The sequence below is a fragment of the Varanus komodoensis genome, unplaced genomic scaffold, assembly GCF_004798865.1.
Source record: "Varanus komodoensis strain SLA01 unplaced genomic scaffold, ASM479886v1 scaffold14_1, whole genome shotgun sequence".
In the NCBI taxonomy this organism is placed as follows: Eukaryota; Metazoa; Chordata; class Lepidosauria; order Squamata; family Varanidae; genus Varanus; species Varanus komodoensis.
Genome location: NW_025335438.1, coordinates 15924078 through 15941084, shown reverse-complemented (window position 1 = coordinate 15941084; position 17007 = coordinate 15924078). Strand labels below are relative to the sequence as shown.

Sequence of the window (17007 nt, the reverse complement as noted above, 5' to 3'; positions counted from 1 at the left end):
GAATGGTTTGCCTTGGATTCGAACTGAGATCATGCTGTCATTTTGGAGATTGTATCCCAGTACTGCTTTTCCTACTCTTTTATTGACTATGAAGGCTACTCCATTTCTTCTGAGGGATTCTTGCCCACAGTAGTATACCTGATGGTCATCTGAATTAAATTTACCCATTCCTGTCCATTTTAGTTCACTGATTCCTAAGATGTCGATGTTCAGTCTTGTCATCTCTTGTTTGACCACATCCAGCTTGCCCTGATTCATGGTTCTCACCTCCCTCCACTGCTACCTCTCACTAGCAAACACCTTGATTTTAACACTAATCCCTACCCAGAGGTAAGATCCTCTGTTGAAAAAGTGCCTTCTCTTAAGCTACTTTTGGCATTCTATTCCCCTTCCTACTTTTCCTCTCCATCCACCAGTGAACACCTTCACTACAATCACATAAGAGTACCTGCTGGCAAACTACATTCTCTCCAGCCAGTTTCAGCTTCCTCTTCCTGCTTTTTGCCTTCCTCTGGTATTAGCTGTCTTGATATTCACAATTTTAGGAGCATGAGGGGAGCTCTGAGAAGGGATGAAGGGGGTTGTCTACCCATTCTGGCAATTCTCAAAAAATAATTCTCCCAGGTTCAGCCCTAAAAGAAACTGTGGGTCTCAGAGTGGCTTGTTCATGAATAATAAGCCATCCTGCAAAAATATGCTAGGTTTGCACAATATGAAAACCCACATGAGTGAGGTCTTTCTTTCAAAGTACACTTCTACTGTAAAGCTGACCTCCCTGTGGCATGCAGGAATCCTCATGGCCAATGTGATAGTTACAACACTTTCTGGAGGTGTTCCTGGAAAGATGAGCCACTGTTATCTGTTGAGTGACATGCCTGAAGTATATCTGAGTAGCTTATGAGTGAAATAGAAAACCCCCAACCATATCAAATGATTCTGTTTAGCAATATATTCAATTCCATCACATTACCTTCATAATGGGAGAAGAAACGGATAGTTACAGTCCTGCTATAATGGCATGAATGATAACTCGTGATTATTTCCTCTACTTTACATTACTCACCAAACCTTTGAACATGATTTGAGGTTCACAGGCCTTGAGAATATGTTGTCTGTATTTTCATAAAACAAGACATACTGAGCAGGCAAGTATAAAAGTCTTGAAAACTGTTCATTGGTGAATAAAAAGGCAATACCAGCACAAATGTAGGCTGTACCCACAGAATAGTTTGGTTAAGTTTTGGCTTGATACTATCTCAAATTTCATCTGATGATACAGAATAAGCTGCCACATTTGTCTAGTGGGAGTTTGAGCACCAGTGAGGAGTAAATGATTTGATTTTATGGGCTCAGAGGATTTGTCAGCTGCCTCAGAAGTATAATTCTAGCTCTTCATATCCCTGCTGCTTCTAATTTAGCAGGACAGGCTCATAATTGAAGCAAATTAACTATTTACACTTGCCACTTCTACCAGGGGAAAGAGGACATATCAGCAGGAAAGACTGAGTGAGAAATTAAATCCTTCTCACTTGTGTCAGATCTGCCCTTATATAAACACATTAACAGTAATTTCATGAGGTGTCAAACCTAGGAATAAATACTGAGGGATAAAATAATGAGGTGTTGCTATTGAGCTGAACTGTTGCAGCTAATATTACGGAGAACAAATTATGCAGCCTGAAAGAAAGCATATGCTACAGCACTCCAACCATTCTCTGGCATGTCTTATCTGATCATTATTCAGTGTTTCCCTAGGTACACAGACCTTTCTTCCTGCTACAAGGACCAAGTACAAGGTTTAAGTAAACAGACACGTTCACATTCACTTATATGGGGACCAGCTCCTTCCTGCTATGACTCAGCTGACATCAGCGGTGTTGCGAATAGAGGTGAACTTTGTGCAGTGTGCTCTGAGTGGGCACACAGTTCCATTTTTAGCATAATGGCATGTTTTCCTGAAGTTTTTGGCAGAAACCATGAAGACAGTTACACTAATACAAACAAGAACATTTTGTTTGTAATTTGTTCATTCTATTATAGTTTTGCTGGGTCTCCAATTAAGAACCTAAGGTTCATTTAGTACATTTACATCTGGTTCTCATTTGAGATGATTTTTTTAAAACTACAGAACAGAAAAACCCTACACTGTTTTTTAACCCAGACTTCTGTCTGAAAGCCAAAGAAGTCTCCATCTATCTAAAAATATTTAACTCTCTATTGCCATATGTGCGTTTTTCCCCTTCCAGTAAAAGGATTGCAAAGAAAAGAGGTTACACAAAATCCTTTGCAAAGAACACAATGTAAAAGGCATGTCATATGGTGAATTTGGGGCAGGGAGTGGAGTGGGGTGAGGAGTACAAAAAAACTGAAGGCAACCCTCTTAACCAAAATTTAAAATGGTTAAAAGATTTAGTGTTAAAGTTTAATATCTGTACAGGAAATATTTGAAGACACAACTGAAAAGAAACAAAAGGATAAAATGGGAGGCAAATAGCCTAGTCTAATCTGATACTTGCCATCTTGAGACCTTGGTAAAGGATGGGGTAAAAATGCTTTAAATAAATACAGAAACAAATAGTTCAGGAATATAAATTGCCAGAGCTGAAATCACGAAGTTGCCAGAAACATTTCTTCTCCAAGCATTCAGGAAACAATTCTCATTCAAATGAAGACCCATGCAAGGGAGTTATATCATCCCATTTTCCAGTCCTTGCTGGCCCACCAAACAAAATAAGTGCTGATTACCTAGTATAACATCTGAGTATAAATAGTACAAAGTTCCTCCCAGACTTGTCCAGTGCAGATTCATTACTTGGTTGGACAGCTTGCCTTTCTTGTTATGTCCTGTCAAATTGTTTCTGACTTATGGTAACCCTATGAATGAAAAACCTCCGATATGTCCTATCCTTGACAGATTGGTTTGGTTCCTACAGATTTATTTTGGAATATTATGTAGCAGCTTTATCATAGTGATGTAAAGTTGGTTGTGGGGGTGGGTGCACAAATATACTTGGTTTGCATTTTAATTCATATTTCCAAACTAATGGAATTCCAACATGACTATAGAAACTGGAATCCAGTGAAACTCAGTGGTTAGAGTTTTCTATTAGGCCGCAGAAGATCCCGGTTCCAGTTTGTACATGGCCATGATGCTCAAGCGGTGACTTTGGGACTGTCACTGCTTCTCAGCCTAACCTTCCTTGCAGGCTGTTGTGAGGATAACATGGATTGCAGGAGAAGGATTATGTAAGTTGCCTTGGGTTCCTTGCAGGAAAAAGGTGTGGTATCAATATAATACTGAAAGAAAAAGTGAAACATAATTTACCCATGCTTGCTCCAAAGGAACAGTTTTAACCTAAAACCTCCACACTTCTATGATATTAATCCAAGGCCTGGCAGAATGAGGAGGACTGGCCGTAGTATTTTCATACTAAGCTTAATTTGTATATATGTAGTTTAGAAGCTTGAAGCAAGCAACTACTTTCATGTTGCTTAAATATAATGTATTCACATCTTACATAATTTCTGAATTGAAATAGACAAAGTTATTCAACCTGGGTGACTTTAACCAATAGAAGTTGCTGCACACATTGCAGCATGGCTGGGAAAGAATTTCCCTCTACTAGACCTGGGCAAACAACTTATTACCCCAGTGTTTGACCCACCAGCCGATCTAGTTGTATTTAAAAGTTAAACAGAAATAATAATGATTGCTAAATAGAATAATGCTTTCTGGCAAATCTCCCAGGTCAAACTTTGGCTTGTTTAAGATAATGCAGAAATGGTTACTTGGGACTGTCCTTATTTATTTATTTGTTTAGCGGACTTATATGCTGCCCCATTCGCCTAAGCCTCAGAGCGGCTTTAAGGTTTGAGGCTTACATAACAAGACATAGCAATCTTTCAGAATACTTTGCTTTAGTTGGCATTGTTTGGTGTTCTCTATAATTTACAAAGAGAAACTGCCAAACACAAGTGATTAACACAGCTTTCCTTTAATAATTTGCATGCTAGTCAAATAAACACAGCTGGAAAATGAAAAGCCCATGGATGTTTCTGTCAATTGGTATAACATGTCTGGCAAATACATGAAAGCAAAGAATTGTCTGCACTGGTTTCTCTGTAAATTCTAAGAACAAGGGATAAATTAGTTCATTTCTATCAACTGCCTGTTTGCTGTGAATTCCCTAGGAAAAAGAGGCGAAGATTTGAAAGGAGGGTATATTTTTAGGAGTTGGGTTCTGTAGTAGTTCAAGTCTAAGATATTGACTCCCACCTTTCTATTACTTCCAAGACAGGATGCCGACTATATACTTTCTATACAGTATACTGAGGCAACTGCTTTTTTTTTTATTACTTTAACTTTACTTTCTGTTTCCACTAGTTAATTTCATAAACACACACATTTTTATTTTACACTATTTGGGTTAGGTAATGAGATAAACAGGTTTAACAGATAAATAAACTGTTGAACAACTGTTTGTTAACTGATAAGCGACCATTTGAAACAATATATTAAGTGCTTATATACAATATCAGTTAACAGAAATCTTTAGCAGGGTAGATGTTAAACAAAAATTTATTTGACATTTTCTTTAAAACTGCTTTTAAGTGATAACTATTTTCTTCAGCTGGTACCCTCCTCTATTTTCAAACAAGAGCCTATTGCTCTTATTTTCTCCTTTCCAGTTAACACACATGTTTATACAGGACTGGCCTAGAATTCATTGATAAAGATATAGCATAGAAGGCACCTTCCAGCTGATTAGGGACTCACTGATAAGATTACAGTACTCTAGTCTTCCAGTTGCTGCTTCTCCATGAAGACTCAAGACTTCTTGAGGACAAATGCCAACAGCTGACAACCAAGCTTAATTTCTTCCATGGAACTGCTCCTGGAATCTTTCCATAGACCTATTTTGTTTCAGACCTTTGTGATTTCAGTTCTGATATCCTGCCATCTCCTTCATAGGGCAGTTATCCCTTACTGCATTAGGACCTTTGCACTATGAACCCTATCCTTGCTTTACTTCTATCTTCTTCCGCTCCCAACTCTGGTATGAGTACTTGACACCAACTCTAAAACTGCTGTGCCCGCCCATTTATCCTTTTTAGTAAGAACTCTTTAATTAAAAATTATACTCCAAGAAATCAAACAGGATGTTGGATTCCCAAACTAAGAGCCACTCAGCTCAAATGCAATGTCAATAAAAGGAACTCTCACACTCTGTCCTTTGCCCACTCTTTCATGTACAGAAGTAGTCTTTAATGTCTATTGAAATAACAGAAAATCTTAGCACACAGTCACTTCCACAACCATATCAACATAACTCAGCATGATAAGGGGAGGACATGCTGGGAATATGGGGCTGATCTACTCATGCTGCAGTAGGGCCTGATGGTACAGGAATGTAGCCTTCATGTGACAAGGAAATGTCCAGATGAATGCTGTTCCTGAATATTGACTGTGGTGGATGGCAATGTTTAACACCCGTTGCTATTTTGTCTGTATAGGGTGTCTAAATGTGGCCCTCAAAGTAGCTGAACAGTGAGCTCCTCTATGTAGTATCTACTGCTGCAGCTGCTGGCTCAGTTCCAAAGTACATATTCCCATACAGAACCTGTTCTCTAAAAAAATAGTGTCATCTAGGTTTCTCTTTTCTCTTTAAACATACAATTTGCAATGAAATTTGAATAGAATATAGACTGTAAAATATAGAAGGCTGATTTTGGTGCTGGATGATAAATGTCATTAGTCTCAAAGTATAAAAACCCTGAACAGCAGTGAAAAAACAGTTTTTTCACATTTGGTGCAGAAGCAGAACAACCCACAGGTTGTCCAGTCACATTTGGTTCAAAGTGTGGCATAAGATTAATTGAAGCACACTGAGACAGCCTTGCAGTAGAGGATTCCAAAGACCATAGTATTTAAGTGTTAAAAAGAAACAAGAGTGGAAAAAGTGAAGCAGTGTCTTCTACACCTAGTTGCTGAAGTGGGATGAATTGACAGTGGTTCAGACAAATGGATCACTTTAACAAGCAAACTAAATGTTATGCTGAGTAGAGCATTGCTGAGATTGAGGCTTTTCTTTGATCTTGTCCAAGTCTGTGAGTAGATGGGCACATGCCCATGTATACACTCATGGCTCTAACTTAGAACGGGTCACTTGTGCCCTGGAAGGAGACGATTAAAGCTTTTCCCCATTTGCTTCTGAAACCACCCCCTGGGAGCAGTTAATAGAAGGAAAGAATAGTCTGTACTGGTATCAGTGGAAGCTTCCTTCTTTGTTAACTTCCTGCCTCATGTGGGTGAGCTAGCAGGAAACCAAATATGGGGGGTGGGGAGGTTTGATCCAGCCCTTTTGTTGCATGGTGGTCCCAATCCAAGTAAGAACTATGTGGCTTTCCATAGAATAAAGAAAAGCCAGCCCTCAACTATATGCTGTGTGATTAATGTAATATGCACTCTGGGTCTGAGAGAACTTTGTAGGAGGGATCCCAGAGGTTAAAGTGTAAAAAGGGAACTGTTGTGGAAAATCTGGAATAAGCAACCCTGCTTATTTAAGATATACTCTGATTTTGTCCTTTCATCCACAGTGTATTTCTTCCATTTCAGGCCTTAGAAAAAATGGGGGAAAAAAACCACAGACAAGGGCAGAAGGGACTGAAATAATATCTTATGAAATATATTTCTGAATGATGAGTGAAATACTGTTAAAGCTACATTTTAAAGGGATACTGCTACATAGCTAATTCATACTGTCAGGAACCTCTTACACCTAACAGTGACTCTATAGAGTCAAGCTTAAGGCTCTCTCCCAATAACCGAAATTTATTTGCAAAGACAGCCTAAGTGTCCAACAACCTATTTACAGAAGCTGAAATTCCCTATTTATTCACCCAGGTCAAGAGAGGAGCAAACTGACTCCCAAATTAGCTCTTTCAGGAGCTGCAAAGCAGATAAACATCAGACTCCAATTACTGCCAATTAGATAAGGTTTTGGCCTACAACCCTGGACAGCCTAGTCAGGGGTGAGGGATTACGGAAGTTGTAGACCAGGGGTCTCAAACTCGCGGCCCACAGGCCAATTGCCGGGACAGGCGGGGCACAGGGGAGGGGCCCTGCAGCCTTCAAAGCACCGGCGGCGCCCGGACCGGCCGCGGGATGAGTGGCCCACCACCACCGCGGTGGTGGAATACTTGATGCGGCCCAGCCTCACCCAGACTTTACTTCCAGCGGCCCCCAGGTAAGTTGAGTTTGAGACCCCTGTTGTAGACCAAAGCATTGAGATGTCCACAGGCTTCCTACCCTGCAGTCGGAGCTTAAAACTGAATATACTTCCCAGAAACCCAACAAAAGGCAGCTGTCCATATCAAAAAAGTCCCAACTGGGGGGGTGGGGATAGATTATGAGAGCCATGTCACATTGCCCTAAGATCAAGTTCCATGCTTTGTTTTTCTGCTTCTCGAGTAGCACAGTTAAACTCAAGTTAAACACACAAACTGTATTACATGTTTTGGTTTGAAATTACAGCCCTGCAACCAACATGCACATTATTATTCTGTCTGGTAATTTAACTCACTACACCTCGCATTAATGTTGAAGTGGCTGCATCTATACATTTTGCCATCCCCAAAGTAAAATGATGGTTAATCATATATTGCTCAAGTATGTTGACATAAAACCTAGAACATAGAAAGGAAACTATTAAAATCAGACTGTGTATATAATGATGCAATAATGGAACTGTAAAAAGAGAAAAGCTGTGGCCAGGAAGCAATTTATTGCTGTAACGTGTATAGAAATATATAAAATAACATTTGGCACTTCTTTACATGCCATCTGATTGTCTCTAACAATCATTGTCAGGCTTCTTTCAAGTGAGTGCAGAGACAAGCAGTAGTTTTGTGTATAAATGAGATTGGTGAAATCAAACAATAAGGAATATAGCATTTCTGGGATCTACTTAAAAAAATAGAAACTCAAAACTTTATTACACAAAGAATAAAAAAAATACTTGCCACAGAAAGGTAATATTATAAAAAGAAGCTGTTAACCCAAGTCAGTTTGGGCTCTATTTTTATGTTGTAAAAATTTCACAATTGTTGCACAGAATCCAGAAATCATTCCAGTGGTTTATATTTTTAATGAAGGAATTGTATTTCCCTACCACTTTACAGAGAACTTTAAACAATAACAATTCTGTTTAAAGCATGGCTGTATGAGAGAAGTCACAGGCACCTCTTTGATTATGTTAAGACATGACTGTTGTCAAATACATGTAGACAACTGTACCTTTTGGTAAATATTGAATGTGTCTATTAAAAGAAATGAACAAAAACAAATGAAAAGGAGAGCCTTCGAATAACCCATGGACTGTTGTATGGTTATTGGAGAGTTATTTATCCTTCCAACATACCATGTGCCCTGGTATCAAATATGGTTATTATGACCTGGCAGGTATCACAATTTAAATAAGCCAGCATGGCTTAAATAAATGATGGATTGTTTTGTTCATGTGGACTGGATCAATGGAAGCTAAAATTGAGCTAGCTTTTTGCTCATTTAAGTGCAACAAAAATACTGTAATTAGTAATATTGTAATAGGTAACATTCTGCTGAAGCCAGGGAGAATCTTTACAAAAGCAGCTAGCAGCTAGCAGTCATCCTTTGATTGATTGCTGATGCTAACTCAAAGGGATCATAGATGATGCTTTCAAAAAGCAGAGAAAATGGACAACCATCGAGAAGGGAATTTCTTTCTTCAGCATGGTCACATGGTCATTTTCAACAGAGTGTGTAGGCCTAATATACAGAGGATTGTGCTGCACCACACCAAAGGCTCATTTAGCTTAGGGTTCTGGTCTCACAGTGGCAAACCAGATGGCTATGGGATGCCCAAAAGTGAGATAATGAGTGCAGTAGCGCCCCATTCCTGCTCCTATTCACCAGCCACTGGTATATGTTATTTATTTATTTGACTTATACTCCACCTTTGCGTAAAGGAAATGGTACTCAAGGTGTTTGACAGGAATAAAACCAAGGCATCATCATCGAACAATAATAAAAGCAAATAGATTCAAAGTGAAATTAAAAATAGAAAAATAAGAGAAAGAAAAACACCATCCAATCCAATAGAACTTGCCTTAGAGACTCTTTACACACTAAAGGTCAACTTGAATATTGCTTCTGATACTAGAAGTAATAGTCTTCATGACTAGACCATCCACCCACTTCTTGTTCATCTTGAATCTTTTTATGAAGAGATTGTCCCTTTTCCAGAAGAAAAGCCTTTTGCCCACCACAGTCTACTGTTAGTAAGAACTTGGAGAATTCAGAAAGCGTTGTGTTTTTATTTTGTTGTGACTCTGTGCCATGCAGGGCTCATGGAGACCAGAAAGCTCAGCCTGTCCTCAGTCTTCTATAAACTGTCTTTGCAGTAGGGTGTTCTGGAGAGCTAGGCTGCCTAATATATTCAGAAAGTGAAAATAGCACCTCACAAGACCATGAGGCAACCTGCACTCTTCTTCCACTACTGCCTTGGAAGTATAATTTCAAATTGCCTGCAAGTAGCTCTGCCTTATCTCAGTCCTTTCCTTTCCTCTCCATCCCCTCTGCAGAGTTAAACTTATAGCTGCTGGTCATAAGTGAATTTCTCTACTTTGGCAGTAAACTATGCACTTAGTTATTTTAAATTTTTGTTTGTTATTTTATGGTTACCCATGTGAATTTCACAATTGGTGCCTTGATGTACTATAATTTTTGGCTAAAGTTCCTTGACATTTATTATTTGGACACATATGCATAACTAGACCAGTGTTACTTGAGGCACTCAGTAACAGTCTGATGTGCATAATGCTAGTCTTGGCAATGAATTAAAGTTTTTAACAGCACATCCAATAAGGCTGCCCATCACCCTGCAGGTTAGAAAACTGCAGCTAAGTGTTTGCCCCAGAGCACAAGGAGAAGAGCAGAAGAGGCCTACAGGACTGTTTCCTTCCCTCCCTGCCCACAACATTTTATTTCAGAGTCACTTCTGTGACTTTGGAGTTGCAGTTGGCACAGTGCTTTCTGTGCTGGCTGCAAGGACATGTCACAGCTCTGTCACTGAATTCAGAATAGCAGGGACTGTGAATAATTCTATGCCACCTAGACTCTGGCTGCATTCACACATAAGGCTAAACCATCCAATGCAAGAGGGTGGGGGTGGGTCTGTCCCAAGAAATACTACAACTTGTGACAGTTCCATGCAATGCCAGGACAAGATAGGGGCTGGGAAAAGGGCAGACGTCAGAACAAGGAACTTTTGGGAGGCTTGTTGGCAAAGCCATGCATGCAACCCATATGCTCCTCTTGTGTAGGGACAACCTTGCCAAGAAGGAAGCAATGCATCTACCAGTAAAACAATGGTACAACAACTCATGAGTGGTGTTTGTGTAAACTGCAGTGACTAGGCAGGGGTGCCAAACACAGTTATCTGCAAGGTCACTGCTGTTGGAGATGGTGTGAAGCATTTCTCCATTGTTGGGGATATTTCAAAACTGCATATGGGCGTTCATAAGGCAGAAAAAGGCAGAGGCAAAAGGGCATGTGGAGCAACCAACAGGAGCACAGATGGAGATCCTCTTTCCTCAGGACTCCATGGCAGCTTTGTGAAAACCAAGCTAAAATACTTTACTGCGTTCACACAATCAAACAAGCTATGGTGAAGTGTAGAAACTTCTTTCCATGCTTACCATCCTCATCACTCTTTGCCGCTCTGACTGGGTTCATACAAAAAAACAGAGCATGCCACAGTGGTTTCTACCATGGTTTACTGTTATGTATGAACCCAGCCTGTCTAACAGCCAAAGATTAAAAATAAAAGTAGCAGATAAAGAACATATCACTAAAGCATAATCAATAGATTTCAGTTTACATACACATGTATGGACAATCATTGTACCTGTTTTTGTTCTTCTCCTAAGCCATCCCACATAGAAGCTACAATTTTAGAAACTTCGCCAAATGTAGCATTTGGATTTTGGCCCTTGATGGCTGCTTGAGTGTCTCGGAAAAATAACGCATAGGCGGAAACAGGTTTCTGTGGTTCATTAGGGTCCTTCTTCTTCTTCTTCTTGGGTGTTTTGGGTTTCTTTCCCATATCAGAAGCAGGCCTTTTTTCTCCTCCATTGACCTGCACAAAGCATAAACTATATTACAAATAAACACATACCATGATTATTGTGGAACAAACTAAATCTCCATTTCTCAGTCCACAGGAATTTAGGATTTTACAGCTTAAAATGGTATTTTAATTATAATTCTTTTGATAATCCAAATTGTTTTCCTCTTAAATGATTTCATCTATAAAATGCATTTTAGATATTCCAGGTTATATAATCTAATTTCATTATACATTTACATTTTGCTTTCATTACATTGTTGAATCTAAATTGTGGCTTAGCTTTCCATATTTTTATTTTCCTCAACTGTTACTGTTAATGGCATGGCATCAAAGAGTTTCATAACATTCTGGATGCTTTTTCCTAGAGATTGAGCTGTCATAGATGAGAATAGAATAAGCTGCTATAAAATGGCTCCAATACTGATACCAGGGGAAAGCAATTCAAAATATAAACCCTGGAACAATTAATTGAGATGCTTAATGTTATGTTTTCTCTAAACTTCTCACAGTGGAGAGATACACATGAGCTGAGTGGGACACAGAGAGGATGCAAGAATGATTATTTATGGAATGCAAGAAAATATTATTTATGGGATGTTTCTTTAAACTCTTGCTAACCACACTATAGCCAGCGTTACATACAACTAGTGAAACTTCAGAAAAAGCTTGACTTAAATTACAACTCTCTGTATTAAGCCTTACAAATGGTCACAAATTGATTTATTACTTAATAGTTGCTTCTGGGTCTATCAACAGCTCCATGATGGAGAACAATTGTGGCCTAGTTTTCTGTTTGCTGCAAGATTTTGACTTGACCATGCAGCCTCTCTTCCAATTATATTCTGAAGTGAACCGCAGGACTGGACCATGTATTTTTTCCCCAGTCCAGTGATTCAGACACATTAATTAGATCAATATAGATTAGGATTTGTGTAATTACTTTAAGATAAGCAACACTGTAACTATAATCACATCTAATTTCATGGACCTCAGACATCTGAGATATTTGGGAATGTAGTAGGAGTATCACAAAGTTATAGATATCAGGGAATTAAGAGATATTGAATATGTGCTTTAGATGAATGAGCAACAGAGGCAAATATTATTGTATTTGTTAGGACCTACTTCCACTGCAGCCTTATCACTTCTTCAAAACTGTATTGGTGCTTGGATAGCTAATTTTAATTTTAGCTCGTTACAATATGAGGTGAGTTGAAGACTGGCAGTAGTGCCAATGGCTGAGGGAGCACTTCAGGTGTTATATTTTGGCAGCCAAGCAGAGGGAGGGGAAGGAAAATTCCATACACTAATTCAAGAGGCCAAAGAGAAAGAAAAGCATGTCTGTCTTCTAAAAATGTGCCCACTTTACCAAGGGTACCTTGGGTACAGATGCAAGGACTTAAATAGAGTAGTTTGCTTAATTAGTTGAAAAAATATCACAGCCCAAAATAAAACAATACTAAAAGTACTGAAATCAGTACATGTACATGTTTCTTTACATTGTATGTGACATAAAATAATAATATAAATATATTAAATCATATATATGTATTGTGATTTATGCAGAAGATGATCACATAAGTCTCATGGGCATTAACTGTCAAGCACATACAGCATAAGTATTGTGATGAGTGGCTAAACTATAGCTGCAGCATTTTAAATATCTTTTGTGAAGATCTAAGTATGTTCATGCCATACTAAATTGCTGGAGTGCTTTCATAGACTATCTTCACTTCCTACATTTTGAGTAAGCTTTAAAAGTGTTCATTGTTAAATATGTATTCTTCCCTACTTGAGTAGTAGGAATGCACATCTCTCAGATTCTACCCCTCTTCCCACCCCCATAACATTGGTGGATAAGACATGCTTCCAAAGCAAAGCCACATCCCTTTCTTTTACCTATGTGCAATTGTACTAGCGCTATATGATCAGGACAGCTGAAATATAGCACCAAGGGAAATATCTGAGTTCTTTATATCTTCTTATATATCTGCGTAACAGTTAAAACTCACTGTGTAGTTCAGTGAGTAACTTCAACAATCATAAAAGATTAAAGCAACAAAGACTGTTACCTAGAAATGGAACATTTCTAAAGGAACCTAAATGATCCATTGGCTCAGAGGTGTTCATTCACTAAACAGGAGGTATTCAGTGGGGACATTCTGTTCATTTTTTACAAGTATGGAAATTAAAAAAGAATTTCACAACTAATAACCTTGAAAATAATGTGGATTATGTTCTTCTACCTTGCTCTCACCACCATCTAGCAGTTACACAGACTTTGCTGCTAACCACCAAAACAGAGACAGATGGGAAATAATTAAAAAATCCTCATACTTACTCTGCTAAGCATAGACTTGTGCTTCAAAATCCCTAGAGGTGTTTTTAGCTCATGGTAATCCACCTCCTGTCAGGCCTTATTGCTTAATTATAGTGATGTATTTAACTTATTTATCACAAGAAAGCAATAGTCTTTCGCTTTAAAAATGTGTGTATTAACCATGTTCCACAAATAATAGATCACAGGGATATGTATTAGAGGATTTAAGGCTATCAAATAAGCCATATTGTTGATATCTAAATGTCCCTTGAGAAGTTAAGAAACGCCTATAAGCATATTTAAAATAAACTGCCATAGTTCCAAGGCCTTTAATGGGAGCAGGAGAGTGGTTTCATTCACACTATCTTGCAGTAATCACTATAGTTTAAAATAGATTTTAATCAAGTACCATCTGCATAATAGACTAAAAAACAACATAAAAATTCTACTTATAACTTGCCATATAAAGTAAAAATGGTAAAGACTCCCTAAGCCACATAAACAGAGCAGGCTGCAGAAGTGCTTCACTCATGTTCAGTTAGTTAACACTTGCTGTTTACAGACCTTACAACACTCTGCTTCCTAAATTCCATGAAATCCTTTCAAAAGGGAAATTTGTACTAGCATGAAAAAACAGTTATCCATCTAGTCAGAAATACATCCTTCTAAACACATATTGGATCTAACATGTCATAATTGCAACCAGCACAATCATCTAATGAACAAATGTAATAAATTGGTATGCAAGTCAGTGCTTATTCGGAATCCTTAAATGGTCAAAAAAGATATGTGAAAAATGATAATTTATAACAAATTATCTTACAGATGTGCAGAAGTTAGTATTTCACAGGTTTATTTATCATTGAATTCTAAAGTTGGATCCATCACTTACAAAAGCATAGACTAAAGAAAACTTAAAGAAATCACATATCCAAGAGTTTGTTTCATGGTAGCTAGCCACATGCCACATGCCACCGTACATGAAATAGGGAATATGTAAGGAGTCACTCCCCCAGTTGACATGAGCACAAGTCAATAAGGCTTAAACAAGCCAAGATAGCTTTGTTGTGAGCTGTGGTGCATGTCAAGCTGAATCTATATAGATGCTGCCTGCCTGTGGCTTATTGCATCATCCAACTGTAGGTAGTGTGGCTTGTTGGAGGATTAAACAACCCTCAGATAACCCATGGACTATTGCAGGGTTATTGTTTAAGTTACCATAGATTGTTTTGATTGTGCAAACTGGTCTGCTGTGCATTTGCTACTCCAGCCTTAGGATCAGGAGAAGAAGTATCAATGCAATGCTGAAACATGTGGGTGAATGAGAAGTTGAGGATAAAAGGAAATCATTTGAGTCACTGATTAATATGTGCCACTAGTGGTAGAGCTTCATAAATCTGACCTTTTAAAAATTATTACAGTATTTACATTTTATATCTGTGTCTGTTTCCTCTTGCAAGGAGCCCAGGGTGGCTCACATGACCCCCCTTTCTCCATTTTATCCTCAAAAAAGTCATGTGATAGAGATTTGGCTGATAATCTGTGACTTGCTTAAAGTCATTCAGTGAGCTTCATGGCTGAGTGGGAAGTAGAAACTGGATCTCCCAAGTCCAACACTGTAACCATCACACCACACTAATCTGAATTTTGTATCACTGTTATTGCTTAAATAAGACTTATTCACATTTTCACAGATTACCCCTTTTAAAAAATTTAGTTGATACCATTCTATTTGAGTATTCTGCTTTGCTTCCATTTGTTTTTCAGTGCATTGGTTTAAAGTTTGATGTTAAGTATTTAAATGATTTACTGTAAGCTACTTCAACTTGCTTGAAGATTAAATGATATAAATTAAAATGAATAAATTGAAATATTTGATCCAGTGAACTGAAAAATAAATTATTATCATAGTATATAAGGGCTGGTCAACTTGTAGTCATCTCCATAATTCTCACTGGTCTTGACAATTGGTTATGCAGGCTAGAGTTGATGGGAGTTGTAGACCAACAGTATCTAGAAGGCTACAAATTGCTCATTGAATCAATCTCAATGAAAGCCATGATGTTTCATTTACTGCTACATGATAAAAATTAATACCTTTAAGAAGCTTTTAAAGGAAAGCAGAAAGAACACAGTACCACACAGATTCTGGCCCAATATGCAAATATTTATTTATTTATTAAAACATTTCTATGCCACCCCATTCGCCGAAGCCTCGGGGCGGCTCACAACATAAAATAAAATACAAAAATAACAATATAAAAATAACAATATAAAATAAATAACAATATAAAAGAAGTTGCCCTGGCCAGATAAATAAACAAATACTGATAACAATTAAAATGACGCTTAAATAAAAAGGTCTTCGCCTGGTGCCGAAAAACAAATAACGACGGCGCCAGGCTAACTTCTCTGGGGAGCACATTCCATAGATTGGGCGCCACCGCAGAGAAAGCCCTCCTCCGAGTACCTACTCTCCTAATTTCTTTCACAGAGGGTTCCCAGAGAAGGGCCTCTCCCGCAGATCTCAAGGGGCAGCCGGGCATATATGGATGTAAGTGCTCCTTCAGGTAACCAGGACCCAAGCCGTTTAGGGCTTTATAGGTCATCACCAACACCTTGAATTGGGCCCAGACTTCAATGGGAAGCCAGTGAAGCTGACAGAGGACTGGAGTCATGTGAACATAACGTCCCGTCCCCGTCAGCAGCCTGGCAGCTCTATTTTGAACCAACTGAAGTATCCGGACCATCTTCAAGGGTAGCCCCATGTAAAGCACGTTACAGAAGTCCAGACGGGAAGTCACCAGCGCGTGTGTCACTGTTGCCAGGCAGTCGTACTCCAGGTAGGGGCGTAACTGATGAATCAGCCGAAGCTGAAGGAAAGCGCTCCTCGCCACCGCTGTCACCTGAGCTTCCAATGAAAGCTCTGGGTCGAGGAGCACTCCCAAGCTGCGGACCTTGTCCCTAAGAGGGAGTGCAACCCCATTCAGGACTAGGTTAAATCCACCCTCTCCGAAGCCTGATCCACCAACCAACAGGACCTCCATCTTGTCTGGACTGAGCTTCAGTTTATTGGCCTCATCCAGCCCATTACCCCGGCCAGGCACCGGTTCAGCACAGCCACTGCCTCACCTGGATTGGTGGAAAATGAGAAGTAGAGCTGGGTATCATCAGCGTACTGATGATTCCGCAGCCCACACCTCCTGATGACCTCTCCCAGCGGTTTCATGTATATGTTAAACAGCAAAGGGGACACAATGGACCCCTGCGGTACTCCATGGCATAGCTGCCATGGTGCAGAGCCATAGTCCCCCAGCACCACCTCCTGGAATCGGCCATTGAGATAGGAGCGGAACCACTGCAGAGGAGTGCCTCCGACCCCCAATCCCGCTAGCCGATCCAGAAGGATACCATGGTCGATGGTATCGAAAGCCGCTGAGAGGTCCAGGAGAACCAACAGGGACACACTCCCCCTGTCCTTCTCCCTGCACAGGTCATTGTACAGGGCGACCAAGGCAG

The 17007-nt window shown here is 39.3% G+C and overlaps 1 protein-coding gene across 2 annotated transcripts in view; it reads right to left on the bottom strand.

The window, feature by feature from the left end:
* TOX (thymocyte selection associated high mobility group box) overlaps positions 1 to 17007 on the bottom strand; it is a 257804-nt gene that overhangs the window by 43626 nt on the left and 197171 nt on the right. Inside the window, exon 5 of one of the 2 annotated variants that reach the window (XM_044424442.1) lies at positions 10947 to 11177. The exons of the other annotated variant lie outside the window; for it this stretch is intronic. Within the exon in view, the coding sequence (XP_044280377.1) occupies positions 10947 to 11177 (231 nt within the window). The remainder of the gene's footprint in view (positions 1 to 10946; positions 11178 to 17007) is intronic. 2 annotated transcript variants of the gene reach the window in all.